The 19,440-nt window shown below is 30.8% G+C and overlaps 2 protein-coding genes across 4 annotated transcripts; both read right to left on the bottom strand.

Annotated features, from left to right (window-relative positions):
* Positions 1 to 10,825: 10,825 nt before the first annotated feature.
* On the bottom strand, positions 10,826 to 11,674 carry LOC105140546 (miraculin-like). The gene has a single exon (XM_011047415.1). The coding sequence runs from the start codon at positions 11,558 to 11,560 to the stop codon at positions 10,976 to 10,978; it is 585 nt and encodes a 194-aa protein (XP_011045717.1). The 5' UTR covers positions 11,561 to 11,674; the 3' UTR covers positions 10,826 to 10,975.
* A 2,226-nt stretch (positions 11,675 to 13,900) lies between these two features.
* On the bottom strand, positions 13,901 to 18,763 carry LOC105140547 (Autophagy-related protein 13). 3 transcript variants are annotated; one of them, XM_011047418.1, is made up of 5 exons: positions 18,399 to 18,610; positions 16,719 to 18,177; positions 16,460 to 16,644; positions 15,942 to 16,012; positions 14,510 to 14,709 (listed from the first exon to the last, which is right to left on the bottom strand). In XM_011047418.1, the coding sequence occupies exons 2-5, from the start codon at positions 18,072 to 18,074 to the stop codon at positions 14,597 to 14,599; spliced, it is 1,725 nt and encodes a 574-aa protein (XP_011045720.1). In that variant the 5' UTR covers positions 18,075 to 18,177; positions 18,399 to 18,610; the 3' UTR covers positions 14,510 to 14,596. The 3 variants fall into 3 exon arrangements, with proteins under 3 accessions (XP_011045719.1, XP_011045718.1, XP_011045720.1); XM_011047417.1 differs by lacking the exons at positions 15,942 to 16,012; positions 18,399 to 18,610 and adding an exon at positions 18,641 to 18,763 and having other exon boundaries at positions 13,901 to 14,709; XM_011047416.1 differs by lacking the exon at positions 15,942 to 16,012 and having other exon boundaries at positions 13,901 to 14,709; positions 18,399 to 18,605.
* Between the last annotated feature and the right edge of the window lie 677 nt (positions 18,764 to 19,440).

Here is a 19,440-nt window from a genome sequence, read left to right as displayed (position 1 = left end):
ATATAGATATATTAGCTGTTAGTAAACCCATAAATCTCTCTGATCAAGGCGTTTTCCATTGTTAGAGGTCGAATCTATTACATCAATCGCAATTTTCATTAAATAATTAATTTACTACGTTAACTATTGCCCTGTCCATCAGTTTTTCACAATTTTTTCCATCTTTTTTCCCGGTTATCTCACAACTATTGTGTCCAGCTTTGACCAAATTCTTCATGAAAAAAAACCAGACATAAGTCTTTTGTTTCATAAAATTAAGTGTTTTGACCATGGAAGAAAACCTTTATATAATATTATGAGCTATAATTGTTCTTTGGTATAGAGTATAGTTTTTTTTATGGTATAGGGATGAGCAAAAACACTAAAAAAATAATTAAATTGAAAAAATTAAATTATATAACACTAAAAAAATAATTAAATTGAAAAAACTAAATTATATAAAAAAAATTAATTAAATTGATTAAAATATTTTTAAAAATATTTGATTTGGTTTTATGAGTTTGAAACTGAAAAATTAAACCAAAATAAAAAATAAAAAACTGAACCGAAAAAAACTGAAACTAAGTTGATTAGAAAGTAAAAAAAAAAAACCCAAAAAACAATATAGATTTTGGCTTTTAATATAAAATAACATAACTGAACCAAGCCACACCAAAACTGAACCAAATCAACTGGTCAGTTGGGTTTTCATTTTTCATATAAAATAACCAAATCAAACGGAAATTGGTAACTGGTTTCTGGTTTATTTTTTATATTTTATAAAATTTTAATTTGATTATTTTTTAAATAAAAACTAAACCAAATAAAAAATAATCATCCTTCCATTATAAGACCCTCTTAGGAAGTGGTATTCACGGTTTTAATGAAGGCTGAAACTCTTTCGGAGTAGAACTTAAAAGACACATCTCATTTAGACCAGTTGCATTTAGAAAAATAAATTCTTTTGTATGCATGCTAGCTCTTAAATTTGAAGTCAAGAAATCAGAGGACGGAATAAATCTCCTTTACTATTAGGCCGACTTGATGAGATTGAAACAAACTAGAAAGAAGAAAATAACATTTGATGAATCTTGTGTATAAAAAGAAAGAAATTACACGGGTCAAATATGGGTTTATAGATTACAAGTCGTAGGAACCAAGTTCTGGTTGCTTGAGAGTCGAGAGTCCATGAAAACCATAGCAGAAAAAAGACTCAGGATTACACTCTGGATTGTTCACCGTAGATTTAAGTAATGATTTCGATCTCAATTTCTCATATTTCATAGACCTAAGATTTTCAGTGCCAATGTAGTTTAAACTTTTAAATTCAGAGACGTTACACTTCTTTCCCAAGGGTTTGCTACAGCTATATATTATTATTTTTCATGTTTTAACTTCAGTACAAAAACAACGAATCTATAGGGCTCAAAAAGAAGTTACTCGAGAGCAAAATTATGGGCTGGGATCCTCTTTTACATAGTTAAAAGAACACAGTGGTTTGCCAGCCTAAGGTGAGGATCATGGTATGGACGGGTCGGCTCATGCGTCAGCAAGTTGACTCAGTTCAAATTTTTATTTATTTTTTAATAATTTTTATCCAAAAGTATAGGAACCTCCTAATTGATTCCTGCTGTTTCTTTGAAAGTAGGCTGGTTCACGTCCCGCACAAGAAATCTCCTCGTTCGTCGATCTTCACCACCAATACTCTATGTAGTGCCTTTGAACACGAGCTGCTGCAACTGCAAATTCTCTAGATTCTGCAAATTCTTAGTGATAATTTTCTGTTCAGGATATCGTGGTGTAGAGATGACTGGTGTGCAATTCTTAGTCGACTTGATCAACAAGCTTCTTGACCAACATAAAATGGGCAAGAACCATTGCGAGCCACTAGAGTTAGGCAACTAGCAACATCAGCTACGACAGGGTCTACAAGGTTTTCTACACATCTTTTAAGAGGTTCTCCTCCAAAATCAAACACACGCGGGCTTTGAGCCATTGTAGATATGGCAAGTAGTACCCACGCGAAGTTTAAACTTCCAATCAACCTCAACATGATTGCTTATCTTGCAACAAGAATAGATCAATATAAATCGGTAATCCATGTGGATCGGACTATAATTTTTTTTTTTATGTAAAAAAAATTGTTTGAGCATTCTCAATATGTTTAAAAAAAAGTAAAAAAATACACAACTCGAATCATAGAAATGATGGAGTCTAATAAACTAATTTATATAATTATATAATAAAAAACAACAATAATAGATGAACCAATTCCTTCTTTTTAAAAAATAACTATGATACCACGTACAAAAAAAATTTGTCAAATAAAAAAAAATTACGGAACACAAACTTAAGACAACCTAACACTAAATGACGAAATTAATTTGTTTTAAAATGATTAAAAAAAATTTAAGTCAACCTTAGTTAGTAAGTCAATCATAAATTAGCATGTTAAACTCGTAACTTGAGTTATGAAGTTGAAATAATTTTATAAAAATAAATAAAAAAAATTACAATGCTCAATTTCCAATAATCCAAATGTAGAAGTGCAAAATAAAAAAAAATCAATTAACAAAAAGGACAAAAAGAACCAGCAAGCTTGGGTAATCATGCAAATGGAATAATCTAATAGAAGGAAAAATAAGTAAAATTATGAAACTCAATTCTCAAACCAATTAAATATTAAAAAATAAAATAAAAAAATATTTAATCTTAAAAAAAAAAACCCAAACCAACTAATATGAAAGAATGAAATTGATAAAGAAAATTAGTGTAAAGAAGGATTTAAAAAAAAATTGATGTCAAACTATATTAATCTTTCAAATCTATGACCTGAGTTATAAGATTAGTATCATCCAAATGAAAAAAAATCACAAAGTCCAATTCCTAACTAATTTAATGTGGAAGGATGAAATAAAAAAAAATAATTTAAAAAAAAAACATCTAAAACAAAAATAACATTTTAAAAAATAAAGATAATTTTTTTTAAGATAAAACACCTTTATTTTTTTGGTAGATAATAGGAGAGAATAGAGAGAAAAAAGTGGAGAAGAAAAAGAAAAAAAAGGGGCACTTCTAACCACGACATGCACCACATTACCGATAAAAGCTCGTCATATTGCTTCCATTGCAAATGTGAACAACCATGTTTTGTCATTGAAAGCAGCTGCGTGTGCCACTTAAACATGGTGAATGTCCTCAACAAGCGGGCACCTATTACTCATACGCTAACAAAATTACCGTGCTTGTCCATCCTAACCCACCATATTTGTTTTAGGTTTAATTTTAGTTTCTTAAGCCTTAATTAGTTTATATTAATATAATTTTATTTTATTTTATTTTATCAAATTAAGCACCAAAACGTTTCCTCAACATTGTGAGGACCCCACATTTAGAAAAACAAAATAAATTATCAAGTAAAATCCCAAATAAAAACAATGTAAAAAGATCAAATTGAGTGGAAAAAAAAGAACATAAAATCTTTTTACGACTGTGCAAATCAACCCCGAATCTTAGCCAAGAAAAAGAGACTAAAAATTTGTTCATGTTTCAAATTCAATTCCTTAGAGCTCTAATTATTTTAAATTAATTAAATTGAATTTTGTTTCATCAAACCGAGTATAAATCAAGCAATGAAACATCTCTATGACAAGATGAGATCTTCATATATAAAAATAAAAAAAATTATTAAAAACAATTTCAAATCAACACAATATCAAATAATTAAATACAAAAAGAAAAAAATTAAAGATTAAATTGAAAAAAAAATCGGACAAAAAAAAAAGAGTGCCTATGAAATCCACATTAATTTCTCTTAGATGGCACAATAAATCACCGAGCCTTTTTATTTATTTATTTATAATGTTTTGTGCTTTGGAACTGAAAAACTTGACAATAAACGGAGCAATGACTTTGTTTTCCCTGCCGGAAAACTGGCGAGTTATTTATGGGAAACATAGTGCAGGCAGCGACAACCTCCAAGATTTGCATAACGGAGGGACGGGTGAACCGCTACGAAAAGTCCAATGAAGATGTGTACACACTAGTTATGTGACCTGAGATTTACTACGTGTCGGATAAAATTTTTAACAAACAAAAAAATGAATATGCAAGATTTTTAATTTTGTTTTTTTTTAATTTGAGAGTTATTTGTATCAAAAAATATATATATATATATAAAATAAACTGTTAATATGTTTATTTAATTTATCTAGTTGCATGTTGAATAATATTTTTTAATGTAAAAGAATTAATATGTAGTTGTTATTAATATATTTTTTTACATCAAAATAATGTTTGCATATAATAAAATATAATAAAGATCATCTGTATGAATAAAAATATATAAAATCTTAAGTTACTTTTTAGCATAACTGAAAAATACAACAATGTTTCAACTCCTATAGTGTAACATTATTTTCATAGATTATGTAGAATAAATTTCTAAAAACAAAAAGTCTAAAGAAAAAAACATTAAAAAACAAATTTTTTTTAAATGTTATAAATAGACCAAGTGTAAAGAATAAAGAAATAATATTTTTTTTCAAAGAAAGATATAAAGAAAAAAAACTAAAACAAGCATTAAAATCATGAATTTGGCATGTATGTTATAATTTTTTAAAAAAAATATCAGGTATGTAAACTGCTCTAATGTGTTTTCTTACATGAAAAATTAAAAGTATTATTTGAAAAGTTTATGTAATCATTCAACTAAATACATTGATAATCATGTATATAAATAAATAAATAAATAAAGTTATTAACAATAACCAAGAAAGAAACTGTAAAGATGAGATATTTATCCAATTATGTTTAATAAAATTTATTTATTTAAATAAATAAAAGATAAATTCACCCTAAAAAACTCATGATTTAAAAAATAAATACAAATAAAAATAATTGAATAAACTCATATAATAAAAAAAATATTACGAAAGGCTGAACATATCAGAAAAATATAAGGAATTAATACCTACTAATATGATAGAAACATATAAAAAAAGGTGAAAAAAGGGTTTTGAGTGAACCTAACAACCAACCTAGGTGAATAAATCAAATACATGACTTAGAACATGAAATTAAGATAACCTCATAAATAAAAAAATAAAAAAAATATACAGGAAAAAATATTTGAAAAAAATGCTTTAGAAAAAAAACCAAAGTTAACCCTAACTAATATTTTAAATTTATAACTCGAATCATGAAGCTAGAATGACCCAATTAAAGAAAAACATGAAAAAACAATGATGCAATTTTCTTAATCAAACAAATATTGAAGAATGAAATTGTGGAAAAAAAGTCAATAAAAAAAAGCAAAATAAAAAAAATGGTAATTAAAAGAAGTATGAGTAAATTCAACATAAAAACCAACTAGAATTAAATGTTAAGGAAAAATTTAAATGAAATTAATTTTTTAGGGATGGAATTGAAAAAAAAACAAATCAATTAAGAAAATAATTAAAAATAACAATTAAAAGAATTGGCAACAAACTTGACACAAAAATTCAATGAAATGAAATGCTCCGGGATGGAATTGAAGAAAAATAAATAAATCAAGAAAATGATTGAAAAAAAAACAATTAAAAAAAATAAGAATTAAATTTGATAAAAAAAAAAACTAATAAAATCAAACAACTAGGGGCGAAGTCAAAAGTAAAATTCAATTAGAAATAATCGATGTAAATTAAACAATTGAAATTAAGAGAAGAAGAATTGAATCAAAAGACAAAAAATAAAGGTCTGATATAATTTTTTTCATGGCCAACATGCAATCTAAGAAAGAAAAAGAAAGAAAAGTCAATCAACACCAAACCAAACTTGCTACTATATATGTGTCATCCTAAGAAGAAGAGGACATTGAGACATATCAAATGATAGGGTACAAGCTTAATTTCAACTATTGTTATTAGCTGCATGCATCAGTAGCTTTTTTTATGTGCATAAAATAAAAAATACTCTTATAATTAAATTTTTTTATGAAATTACATCCAAGCCCTTGAAACTAAGGCTAAGAAATTTGATTGAAAGGATAATGGAGTAATTCAATTATTTATAAAATTACAAAAACACAAAAGCACCCTTGAAGCCTTAGTTACAATAACAATAACATAAGACCATTAAGAGATGACAATCGACCCTTGAAGCCAAGGCTAACAAATTTGCATAGTAAAGATATTTGTGTATTTTAATTATTCATGATAAATTTAAAATCACCATACATACAACCTTTAGATCAAAGGTTCTAATTGTTTGCTATCTAAAGACAATATAATAATTGCATTGTTATTAAAAAAAAATGAAAAGATGGTCTTGCCCCAAACAAATCAAAAATAAAAAATTCTCATGTGTAAGATCATCCTATCCCTCAAATAAAACTTTAAAAATTAAAGGATAAATGGTAAAAAATTAATTTTACTATGACCTTACACTCTTTGATATTGCTATTAAATACAACCTCCTAAATCAATTTTGAAATCTTTTGACCAGATTTCTTATTTAATCTTAGTTTCAAATTAAACCATATAAGAGTTATTTGACGTAATCTAGTCGACTTAGTGGTTTCAAAAACAATTTAAATGACCAGTAAAACTGTGATTTGACTTTAGTTTTTTTCTCAATATTGTATTTTTTTAATATTAAAATGGTGATATATTTAATTCATCATAATTTCACAGCTTAAAATATATAAAACCCGGATAATAAGATAAAACATGGTTTGACAAAAAAAAATTAAGATGATATTTTTTTTTTAATATTAAAAAGATAAGATATTGCATTGATCTAGACTTTACAACTTAATTTGCCAAACCCATAATCTGGATAATGAACTTTAGTAGATTTAATAATTATGTTTTTTAATCTATTTATTATATGATAATAAATGTAGTCATTTATGAAATTGAGCATCAATTAAATGTTAGGATATTTATTTAAGATTGTAGTAACTTTAAAGAAAACAAATTATAAAAATGAATTTAAAATGAATCAATTATTGAATAATAAAAGTGATAAAAAAGAAATCAAAGAAAAAAAATAAAAAAAATAAAAGAGGTAACTAATATGAACATTGCAAGCAGCCCTCAATTCATACACACACACAAATATATAGGATATCACAGACGATAGAAAAATTGGCACCTTTTATATTCACACACATTTTAAAAAACCTCTACTGCATCAATGTTAAAATTTAGAATATCTTCAATTAATCGAGAGAGATAAGTAATTAAATGTTCAGATGAATAAGTCTTTTATTTATCATCCAAGCCTACCTAGCATGCCACGGTTGTAAAATTCAAATTGATTTAAAACTTCAGTTGTGGATTTTTATTTGATCTGAATTAATTTAATATTTAATTTTTAAAAAATATTAAATTTTTTTATTAATTCAATTTAAGCTAGATTTTATATTAATAAATCACGAGTTAATCTACCCAACAATACAAGTATCATAAAAGTGGTTTTAGGCTAATTATAGCCAGCTAATATGAACTTAAGACGAAATCAATGGGGATTTTGTGCTCGGGCCACTTCTATTGACGATAGCAGTAATAAAGCATTATCAAAGGGCACTCATATCCACATATTCACAAGTGGCCCAGCTTCGTCTGACCAGTTTCTTAAACAACTAGGCACGAGGCGATTTTCAATTCCCAGGGCTCTATTGGCATTACGCCTTTACATTTAGGATCAACTAGACTCATCAACATATTTTTACCATCATCTTTTTATTTATTAACCAAGCTATATAGTTAATTCATTAATCATATATGAATTCAATTCACTTGTTGTCATGAAATCTCATCTTTAAAATCATTTCTAATATCAATAATTAAATTTCAAATAAAATTTAATCTCTAAAAATAGTACAAAAACAAATTAGGAGTCAACCCCTCTCTGATTTATAATTTTTTTAAAACAAATTTAATGTTAAAAATAACTTCTTCTAAATAATTATTTATCCATCTTTTTTTTAAAAAAACGATCTTTGAAGAAATAAAATGAGGGTAATATAGAAAACAAAATAAACTAATTTTTATCTCTTTTAAATATATAAATTAACTTAACTTATTTATCAATTAAATTCAAATTTAATATTATAATTAAATTGAATAAAATACTACTAAATTAAAGTATATAAATTATATTATCGTTGTACATGAATGGTCTCCCCTTTTTTTACTATTTAATTTAATGACAAAATAGGCCACCACTTTGACATTATTTGGAGTATATGGCCACCCCTTTGATAGTAACTTCAGCCCTCCTGAATCTAGAAGGTGCGGAATTAAGGGGAGGTCAGCATTACCCGGGTTCTGTAAAACATTTATTATTATTATTATTATTATTATTTAGTGCTTAAATATGAGATGATATAATATTTTTATTTTAAATAAATAAACTCTTCCAATAATAAATTCTTTTATTTTGAGATATAAACAGACATTTGCTACCTTTGACTTTAAATTTCTTTATCCTGTACGTGGAAAAAAAAATCATAAATAACTTTTCCAACTCAATCGCCTTTACCCTCTTCACTCTGTAGAGCCCAAACACAAAAGAATAAAAAATAGAAATAAAAATATAAAGGGCAAGAACTGAGGAGAGCCACCAAAATTAATTTATCTTCCATCAAAATAAAGTAACCGGTGATCCAAAGTTAAAATCTATTTATATTTTATTTTGAAATATTTGTTAAGAATTTGAGAAGTATTTTTCTCTAATTTTATCAGTTTTACATTTTTTTTTATATATAGATATAAATACTAACAAAATTAAAATGATTGATGCATCATAAATATAAAATTAATTTTATAACTTTGACTCAATTTAATATTATTCTAAACTTCTTATTATATACAAAAATTATTATATATTTATAGTAAGTTATTTGAATAAAACTAAATTATGGAGTCATTTTATTTTTACAACTTATATTTAGTAGAGTAAAAAAATTTATTTTTACAACTTATGCATACTAGAGTAAAAAATTATAATATATTGTTATATTAGATTTTCCCCTTTTAACAAATCACCCTAGCTCCGCCAATAAGACCATCACCTAACAAGTTCTTTGACAAGAAAAACAAGAGAATATTTCATGACTACTAAGTAGTGCAATCTCTATTATTCCGTAATATCATTTTTTAAATAAAAGTTTTTTTAATTAAAATTTATAAAGAATTATATTATTTTATATTTAATTTTTATTAATTAAAATAAAAATTATAAAATTTAAATTTGTGATCACTTTCTTCAACTTGTTACCTTTTATGTAACATATTTTTTTAAGTAAAAATATCAAAACTATATTGCATTATTAATTAGAAGAGAGTATGAGAATGATGAAATTTAAATTTATAATTATTTAATTATTAAAATTATAATATCATATCAAATAGTTATTTCATTTAAAATTTTAAGATATCAAAAATAGTTTTTATATAACTTCCTATTACTTATTAACTCATTATTTCTCCTTGACCTTGCTGGATCTCTTGCAACTAAGTTCCCTTCAGTAGAACCGACAAAAGTTGAGGCAGCTGAAAATTTAATTATGAAGCTGCTGGACTGCCGAGCATTAATGGTCTCTCCAACAAGATATGGTGTGAAGACAGCAGGAAGGCGTAGTGTGCGTACACGTGAAGACAGCAGGAAGGCGTAGTGTGCGTGTGTGTGCGCGTTTGTAGCGCGGATATGAGGCCGATATTGCTGCATTTTCGTAGGAAAAGTCCGTTCAAATTATGATCCCAAACTTCTTTCTGGCGGTCAACTAGGTGAAGCCGCCCTTATTGCAAGTTAATCTGCATACAGGTCTCTCCAGCAAGTTAATCTGCAGGAAGCTGCACCTACGGTGGTGCATGGCCGCTATGGCTGTGGTTTGTGGTCGGTGTGGGGCTCTAGAATTTTCAGATATCTATTTGGTATTGAATAAGATGTGGGTAATAAGTGTTAAAAGGATATTAAAAGAATGAATAAAAGAAAGAAAATGTGAAATCACAAAACAAATTTAATTTTTTTTTAAAAAAATAATTTTTGTTAAAAAATAATATAAATTATATCTTAAAATCTCATTTAACAGTTTAAGATATTGAATTGAGATAATTTTTTAACATGGTATCAAAGCTTTGATAACCAAGAGATTATAAGTTTGAATATCACTATCCCTATTTATTTGATAAAAATTAAATATAAAGTAATATGAACCTATATAAGTTTCAAGCTCAAAAACTTTATCTTGAAGAAATATGTTAGAAAATAATATAAATCATATCCTGAGACTTTACATAATAGTTTAAGCTATTGGGTTAAGATTATCGAAGGATGTGAATCGATGTCCCATGCATTGCACACATTTGATATTTTCTTAATAATATTTATATTTATTAAATTATCAATTAACCCCGAATAAAATTGATTATTATAAAAAAAAACATAATAAAAAAACAAAAGCATCCTTGTATTCAAGCATTAGATTTTTTTTTTAATTATAAAAGTAATTTTATCATTTCATTGTGCTAATAAAACTGGAAAAATCTATAAAATCCTTGTACACCAATTTAGATTTTTTACTTTTAAAGTAATTAAGTATTTGTACAATACATTTTTCTTTTTTTCTTTTTTTGAAAAAACCTATACACCAAATGAATTAATAATACCAAATGAATCTTATAAACAGATTCATTTTCATAGAAGGACAAAATAATAGTTACACTACGGCGTAAAATGTAACGGGTATTGGTACAAACTAAATTATCTCCATAGGTTTTTTTTGTAATAAATAATTCGTGGGGACTAAAAGGTGTATTCAATTATGATTTTGTTACTTTTTCTAAACAAGCATGAGTAGATAAATTAAAGTAAATTAATTGCATTATCATAATTCATGAGTGGTCTCCATTTATTTACTACTTTAATGACAAAAGGGCCAACCTTTTGACATTATTTGGAGAGTATGGCAACCAACCTATTTCACTACTACATTAATGATAGCAATTTAAGCCCTCCTGAATCTAAAAGGAAATACAGGACCATCCAATGTCAAAAACCTCGTGCCATTCTCAATCGTGATGCCAGCAGTCCCGCAATCAAACTTACAGGTGTTACAAGTATCAGCCGGACAAAATGCCAAGTAATAGAGATTGTTCTCCTTAGTAATCATGAAATAACTTCCACTTCTTCCTATCACAATGTTTCTCCTTGACGTTGCTGGATCTCTCGCAACTAAGTTCCATTTAGTAGAGCTGACACAAGTTGAGGCAGCTGAGAACTCAATTATGAAGCTACTGGATTCCCTAACAATGGTCTCTCCAGCAACATACGGTGAGAAGACAACAGGAAGGCCCTGTGATACAACTGGTGTGAGGGGTTCTTGACCAACGAAAGATGGGCAGGATCCATTGCGAGCCACCAGTGTTAACCCACCAGCAATATCTGTTGCAGCTGGCAGGATGTAGTATTCTACGCCACTTCTTACAGGTCGTCCGGCAGTGTCAAGCACGGGAGGCTGGTCTTGAGCCATGGTAGATATTATGGCCATGAGTAGCCATATGCAACTCAAGGTTCCAATCAATTTCAACATGGTTTGCTTATCTTAAACAAGAAAAATAGTATGCTAATAGTGATTTTGAAACTTGGTGTTCTGTAAGGATTTTTGCTGTCAGTTTGATTTTTGCATAAGGCATATCGGCTATTTATAGGAGGATACAAGTCAGGTATCACTACGTACATTTTCTTAGGTAAAGACCATTCAAATTACGTGTACAAGAGTTGAAGTATGGGAATTGATCTTTATGTACTAGGGTTGAAATGTGGGAACCGGTCTAAGTTTTTTTTTTTTGGTTTTACGTGTGTGATAATAAATATCTTTAAATTATTTTGATTATAAATCGAGATCAATTTTATTTTTTCCTTGAAAAATTCTAACATGTTTTTTATATAGTTTATTGAAGACACGATGCACGTATAGCGTAGATCAAAATGAAGATTTAAGGTTATGGTCTTTAATTGTAAAAAAGAAAAGAAAAAACTCTGGTTTTTTTGGGAAAAAATTTAAATTCAATAATACAATGAAAAGATAGCTAGCACACCAACAGTTCATGCTAAAGTTTAAGACGTTACCTTATCAAAATAATTCAAAATTAATTAGGAAAGGCAACTAAAACTCATATTAATTAACTAGAAAAATAATTAAAACAAACTAAACAATATTTGTTTTTATTCTAATTTTAACATGTTTTTATAAGATTTCGGATCGAAGCTTCTCTGCAAGTTTGGCTTTATTTATCTAAATCACATACCTACCACGTCAACATAAATTTGTCTACTCAATATTAAAGATAGGACCCAAAATATTTTGAAGTCCTTCCTTATCTAGAGAGTTGAAGTATGGGAAGACGAATTTATATGAGACGTGGCGTGTAAGGGTTTTGAAGCCTCTATTCACATTTACCCTAGTGTTTGTGCTTGGGCCACTTTGTTTGGGGACTAGCCCTATCAGGAAGAGGGGGGTCTTGCACTCTTGCTCGTCCTCGAGCTTCAATTTTAATATAAATAAAGGGCAGGTCGGTTAAGGGTTCGACCCCTCTCCGATAGCACGAAAGAACCCTGTCTTTTGCCTTTGTCTGTTCCGGTAGAGCTACTAAAGTGGCTCGAGGGAAAGAAAGAAATAGAACGGGTTCCATTTCCAATACTCCTGTGTTAAGGAAGTTAACACAGAATGACTTGCTTCCATTCACACTGAGCCCAACATTATTCACCGAAGAATTTAGGATAATTTTAAAATAAATTTTTAGAAATATATATATGGGTTTTTTATTAAACATATTTAAATTGAGGAATAACTTTGACCTGCTAATGCTCAAGAATGAAAGGTTAAATACTTTTGTGTCAAATACACAATCTTTGCATTTCCCGTTTGATTCAATTATAAGATTTATTCCTTAGAATTGGAAGTTAAAATTTTTACAATTTAGTCCTTATATTTGAAGTAATATTCAATGTAATCACTGTGATTGTAATAGAAAATAACTACATGAACATGTTATCTATTTATTTATATTTAATTTATAAAAACAAATAAATACATGTTTCTTGGTTTTCGATTGGAAAGTCAAAGCTGATAATAAAGAAAAAGATTCGAAGTTTGAAAAATATTTTCAAGAATAACTGATTTAAAAAATATTTTTTTTGTTAAGTCTGGATAGGTCACTACAAATATCCACTCAAGCCCTAACGAGACTAGTCAAAACTTGTCTTTCCACAAGACACAAACTAAGGCACAACTTGGTGAAAACGAAGATATGTTTTGTTGTCTTTTTTCCCTCATATTCTCTTATGATATATCAAAATGAGGCTGATTCATCTTGCTCAGCCACTTGCAAGTATATGGGGTGCCTCCAGGTCAACCAAACATGAACCTATACTGCCATCGTGGATCTGCAGTAGAGTTGTCTCCAGATTTGTAACAAGAAGATCGTCTAAACTTTGATGGATGAATCTTCAGGAGGTGTATGCTCATCTCCTCTGCGGAAACAAACTTGCTTAATCCTTTCGTTGGATGAATCTTCAGGAGGTGTATGCTTATTGTTTTAAGAAAGAAGGGAGGGAGCATATGTCTCTATTCCTCCTATTTTAAAATAGAGCTTTAAAAATGTTTCAGAAACAAATTATCAGTCTCTTCAACCAAATATCGAACATTTTTTTTTTTCTCGTCACCTATTCTGGGACACTAGCCAAATCTAACCAGAGATATCAAAAGCTTGACAAAACAATAGATGATAAAGAATCAATGACCTTGAAAGGGAATGGGGCAATATGTCAGGAAAGCTTTGCACCAAACAGCAGAAGCTTATTCAGCTGCAGGAAACAACTCAAGACACATTTGGACCTGGAAGTCGGTTACAAGTTGCCACACAAGAAGTTTTGCACAACGAACATAACATCCTCGAAAATACAAGAAGTTTAACGAATATAAAGCGCAAAAAAATAGAAAAATACATCACTGCAGCATGGCATTGAAGCCAAGCACGCTCAATATTTTTACACATGTACAAGAACAGCATCCCAAGTGCTGCCATTGCATTTATATACAGAACTAAAAGCGTGAAAAAGAAAAAAAGAAAAAAGAGAGAGAGGTAAAAGACAGATTCTGTTATTACATTAACTTCAGTTATCATCATCATCTCATATCGCCTCGTTTATGCACAAGAAGATGGGCGCTAAGAAAGCATTAACCTATAAACCATGAAATCACCTCTTAAACCAGGATTCTGTACAGATGTGCAATTATAAAAATGAGCTCAATGTCCAGTTGCACTGCTGCTTGTAGGTTTTGACATTGGAGCACAATTAGATGAAGTGTTGGACCTGCCAGCTTGGCTAAGCAACAAGTCTTTCTTCATCTCTCTGTAGCCCTGGAGCTCTTCAAATGCATCAGCTGTTGTCTTTGATGCAACAGGTCCAGAAGACGCAACACCTGAAGCAGCAGCCTGTGGACCTACTGGTGCACCAGAGATTGGATTACATTCTTGGAGGTTGCTGCTCCATGTTTTGGACCTGGAGTCTGGTGGCAAATCAACTGAACCAGAGAAATCCTGGCATAAAGGTGGGGCTTTCTTCAGCATGCATACAAGAGCACCAACAGCTGCATCTTGGGATTTTTTAACTGGAAAGAGACCTCCAGGCTCAAGCGGGTCAGATTGATGGCCTTTTTTATCAAAGGACTCAGGCCTGCAAGATGCACAAAGCACATTAGGTTGAATAACCAAAATACTTGGACCAAATACCAGAATTCACTTCTAACTTGCTGTTCTTGTACATTTCCCATCAATTGACTAGGGCAGACTTTTTAAAGCTGCAAAATTTCAGGAAGAAAAACACATTCTGTCTACAGTAAGTTAACAATGATAAAACCAACCTGATTGCAATTTTGTTGTCTAGTTCGGTATGTAAACACTACCCATAACAGTTGCACATAATTGATTAGCTACTTAATTGGGCTCAGACAATAGGTTGATGGGTTGGTTTAAACCAGCCGAAACCAACACGCATTGGATCAATGGTAGGTTTTACACGTTGCATATAAAGGTTTCAACATGCTGTTTCTTACTGAAAAATCTAAATAAAACAATACTCTTCCAAAGGGATTCACACCAATTTTTTTAGACTTATCAACCACCATGATGTCTCCGGACAGATTATTTGAAACAGACAAGGACTCTAAAGTAAAGGTTGTAACCTCATTCAATAGCATGTTTATATACCAGTAGCATGTGAAGGGAAGAAACATTCAGCCAGTTATTCTAGAATGAGACCTAGATCATAAATATTCTTTAGGTATTGAATAATAGTTCACCTTTACCAAAAAACCTTTTTTTCATCATCGCATCTCAGCAAAGGTAAGGGACATTTCAGAAACCTCAGCAAATATTTACTTGAAGTAGGTCTTACCAGAGAACTCCCTTGAGTTCAAGCATTTTTCTGGTTTGTGCAGGTGCCAAATCCTAATATTTACTTGAAGTAGAACCAGGTACTGAAGGGAAACAAACACAAAGCCCGAGAGACAGTGGCGGAGGCAGGGGGGGGCTGGCAGGGGCCCTGGTCCCTGCAGGAAATTTTTTTCCCAGCCCCCTCCCTTGTAAATATTGTAAAAATAATTAAAAATTTAACTTTACTCCCCTTAATTTTTAATTTGGCCCCCCTTACTTTTTTTTTCTTGCTCCGCCCCTGCCGAGAGAGCCATTTCTTAGAAAACTCTTCATTGATTGGCCTATACTTTTCTGTCATTATTGTCTAACTAAAGTGCTATTTATGAGCGTGAAAGCAAACACAAAATAGGAAAATCAAATCATGGTAGAAAGGTAAACTAAATCATAGGGTAAAGCCAAAAGAATAAGAAGAATGCCTAATTATTTTGTAGGTAAATAGAAATGCTAATGAATAGTCATAATAAAGATGAAAACCTGAATGAGAACTAGTTAAATGCTGAGTTTCTTCCAAAAATAAACAGTCCCATAAACTTTGACTGGTAATCCTGCAGTATTACACTCTAAGAAACTGAAAATCCATCATGGCAGAAGTTAAATGAAAGCACATAGGCTGAGGAGCACTGAAGCTATGATACTGCAGAAAAGTATAAGCATTGCTTGATTTAGATCTTAGACTACAAATTATCCACAACATTGATCCCTGATATTCAATGCCTATACTATCAAAAGTACTGTAGATCATCTGCAAGAACCATCATTAGCTATTCATAGAGGCTTGGCTGAGAAAAGTGGGATAGTTCAACTCTTCGTGCAAAAGCTCTTTTACTCTGTTATTTGAATGTAAATATTCTTAAGGATCTAATGAATATATCACCTCAAACATCAGCAAATAATTTATTCACCAGAAAAAAGGCAGTCGAAAACTTGATGTAATACCAGCACCAACAAAAATTAAAAGCACCAGAAGTAATAAATCATATTTCAAACATTACCTTCGGCATGGATCCATCACATCATCATACTCCACATCAAAGTAAGCACAAGGAAACTCAGAATCATCAAAATCATCCTGATATGACCTACTGGAAGTTCTGGACAATGAAATCTGTGGAGAGCTGTTGGATGATGTTTTCACGCTGGAATATTTTCTAATGTCATCTTTCCCGAGAGATGAAAACTGCAGTACACAAGGAATCCTATTGAGCAAACACCTTTTAAACAAAAGCTCATTGTGATGAGAATATATAATACCTTCTCAACTGTTGCACCAGCGTGAACCAAACCTGTACTTCTATCAGTCTTCGGATTACCAGATCTGGTAGCTTTGAGTGGTGGTGATGGGGGCAAGTTTTGCTTGTTGGACAACAGGGGAGAACTAGCATGCTTGACAGCAGGTATGCTAACAGGTGCACTTTCAGATCGTAAAAGAGCCTCAGAAAGATGACTCCTAGGAATAGAGATTGGTGGTGATGGGGATGGAGATGGTGTATAGTTTGGAGAAGGATAATACTCATCAAAGCTCGTATTCTTCTTATGAGCTGAAGGCACTTCAGGTGGATGAGGAGGCAAGCTCATAGGTTGGAATCGGCAGGAACTTGGATTAGAAATTGATCCATGTTTTTCTAAATGAGTAGGTGATGGTGAGAAACAAAATGAAGGTGGCGAAGCTTTATTAAGGTCATAACTCCAACTATGCCGTCTTGAGAAGGGCAAAGATGATGGAGAACCATGTGACACAGGAAGAGAGGGGAATCTCTTCAGTGGTTCTGCCAATGGGCTACCAACATAATCAGGGATAAATTGGGAGGACATAGGAGTTGATGACTCAGAGCTGACATCTGATAATGATGAGCGATACAGCACTGAAAGGCAAAGCCTGCCACAGGAAGTATCCACAGGGGTGAATACAAATCGCTGCATTTCAGAATCTTCTTTGCGTGTGAAGGGCTCAACAAAGGAAGACATCCTATGTGTAAGTGTACATGAAGGAATTTGCCCACATGAATTGAGGTCACGGAAAATCTTATAAGCAGGTAATAGTCTAACAGTTGCATACAAGGACCTCAGAAGTAGTATCGATTTCTTATAACATATTTGCAAGGTATTGCTAAGTCTCCTACTCCCAGAACCAGTATCCCTTGACTTCCGACCCTCATACTGCACCACCCACCTCTCTAAAATCTTTTCATTCTTACCCTCACACCCCAATTCTTCCTGATCAGAATTCCAATAAAATGGACTCTGATCCCTCGACGAAAAATTCCTAACAATCTCCCTTCTGGGGGAATAATTCCCAGGATCCCACCGACCTGGTGGCCTCTGCACCCAAATCACATCAACAATCATCGGTTCTAAATAGCTTTGGCGCCAAAGATCAAGCGCAGCAGGGCATTCCCTTAGGGCTAAATTGAACCATTTGTCTCTCGGCATCACACTCGAGGAGGATGATAAAGACGAGGACGGAGACGAGGATACCATTTGTTCACCACTAAAATTACGTGATGACATGAAAGGAGACCTCGACTCAAGTATAATTTGAAGACTTTTAGGAAAAAACTCAGTGATAATTTGTTCCATTTTTGCAGCCTCGGTGTGTGATGATGCCATACTCTCAAACTCAAAAAATAACTAAAAGGCACAAACCCTTTTAAGAAAAAACGAAACGAAACGAAACCACACCGGCCTTAAAACCACACTTGACAGAATTTCACTGCAAAACAAAACAACACACAGCAAAAATACATCAAACTCCACAAGAACAAGAACAAGAACCCAGAGACCAACAGGCCAACATAAACTGAATTAAGCAATCAAACTAAAAAAACCACTAACTTACTCATTAACAACTGCCAACAAAATAAGAAAATCTATTCAAATTATCTTTAAATTCACAACGATCAAACGAAAAGAGAAGACAAGACATGGACTTACTGTTCAGAACTTCAGATTGCTCTTTTAAGGTTGTCAAAAGTAAAACTTTAAAGGTACTTCCTTGTTTTTCTCTTTAGTTTGTCATCCGGTTGTTGATAAAGTTTGTGTTTTTCATTCAAAAATTGAGACTTTATCTGTTTTTTTTTATATATAATTTTTAAAGAACCCTAAAACGATGGCATATAAATACATATCCACAAAAAGATATTTATAGTGAGGGCGTGGAGGTAGAGCTGACTTACGCGTTAGAGAGAGAGGGATAAATGCGTCCATAGGCTAGAAAGAGAGAGAAGTAAAGGTGGTGCAGTTTGTTTCTTCTGTGTGTTGCAGAGGAAGGTAAAGTTTGGATTATCAGCCTTTGGATTAGCTTATCTTGCTTTTATAAGTTTGGAAAATTCTAAGACTAGTTCTTCATCAAGGATGAAGGATCTTGATTCCTGTGTATGTGGGGCCTCTTAAGATTATTATTTTTTTTTACAATAAATGTATTGCCGAATGGAACGCAATCAATAAATTATGTTATTATGAACAATGTAACTTTTATATTTAAAAAGATTTGAGTTGCGATATTTGAAAATAATAATAATAATAATTTATTAGGTTTAAAAAAAAAACACTCAAACTAATCACTCTCTCATCATGTCACAGAAAAAATTCTTCAATATCTTGAAATGCAAATTTATTTAGTGTCTCATCCATGTGATGTGCTTAAATTATTGTTAATGTTGTTTAATAATGAAAGATTGTTTAGTGTTCGTCTTAACTTCAAGAGATTAATCTTGAATCATTCAATGCAATTGGTTGTCCATCCTTAATCCCAATGATTCACTCCATTTACTTTTCAAGATTTGAACTTGAAACTTTTCAAATCCCAAATAACAATAGCTGAGAGATCCTTGAGGATGTCTTGATGCCTAATTTATATAAATTTTATGTGATTTGATATTGTTATTATATAGCTCAATCATGTCTAAATTGTGTTAGGAAGCTCATGAATATGAATAAGATGGATCATACTTGAGTATCAAATAATGGGAAATTC

The sequence above is a fragment of the Populus euphratica genome, unplaced genomic scaffold, assembly GCF_000495115.2.
Source record: "Populus euphratica unplaced genomic scaffold, PopEup_1.0 scaffold107.1, whole genome shotgun sequence".
NCBI classification, from domain to species: Eukaryota; Viridiplantae; Streptophyta; class Magnoliopsida; order Malpighiales; family Salicaceae; genus Populus; species Populus euphratica.
This window is presented reverse-complemented; position numbering and strand designations above follow the sequence as displayed.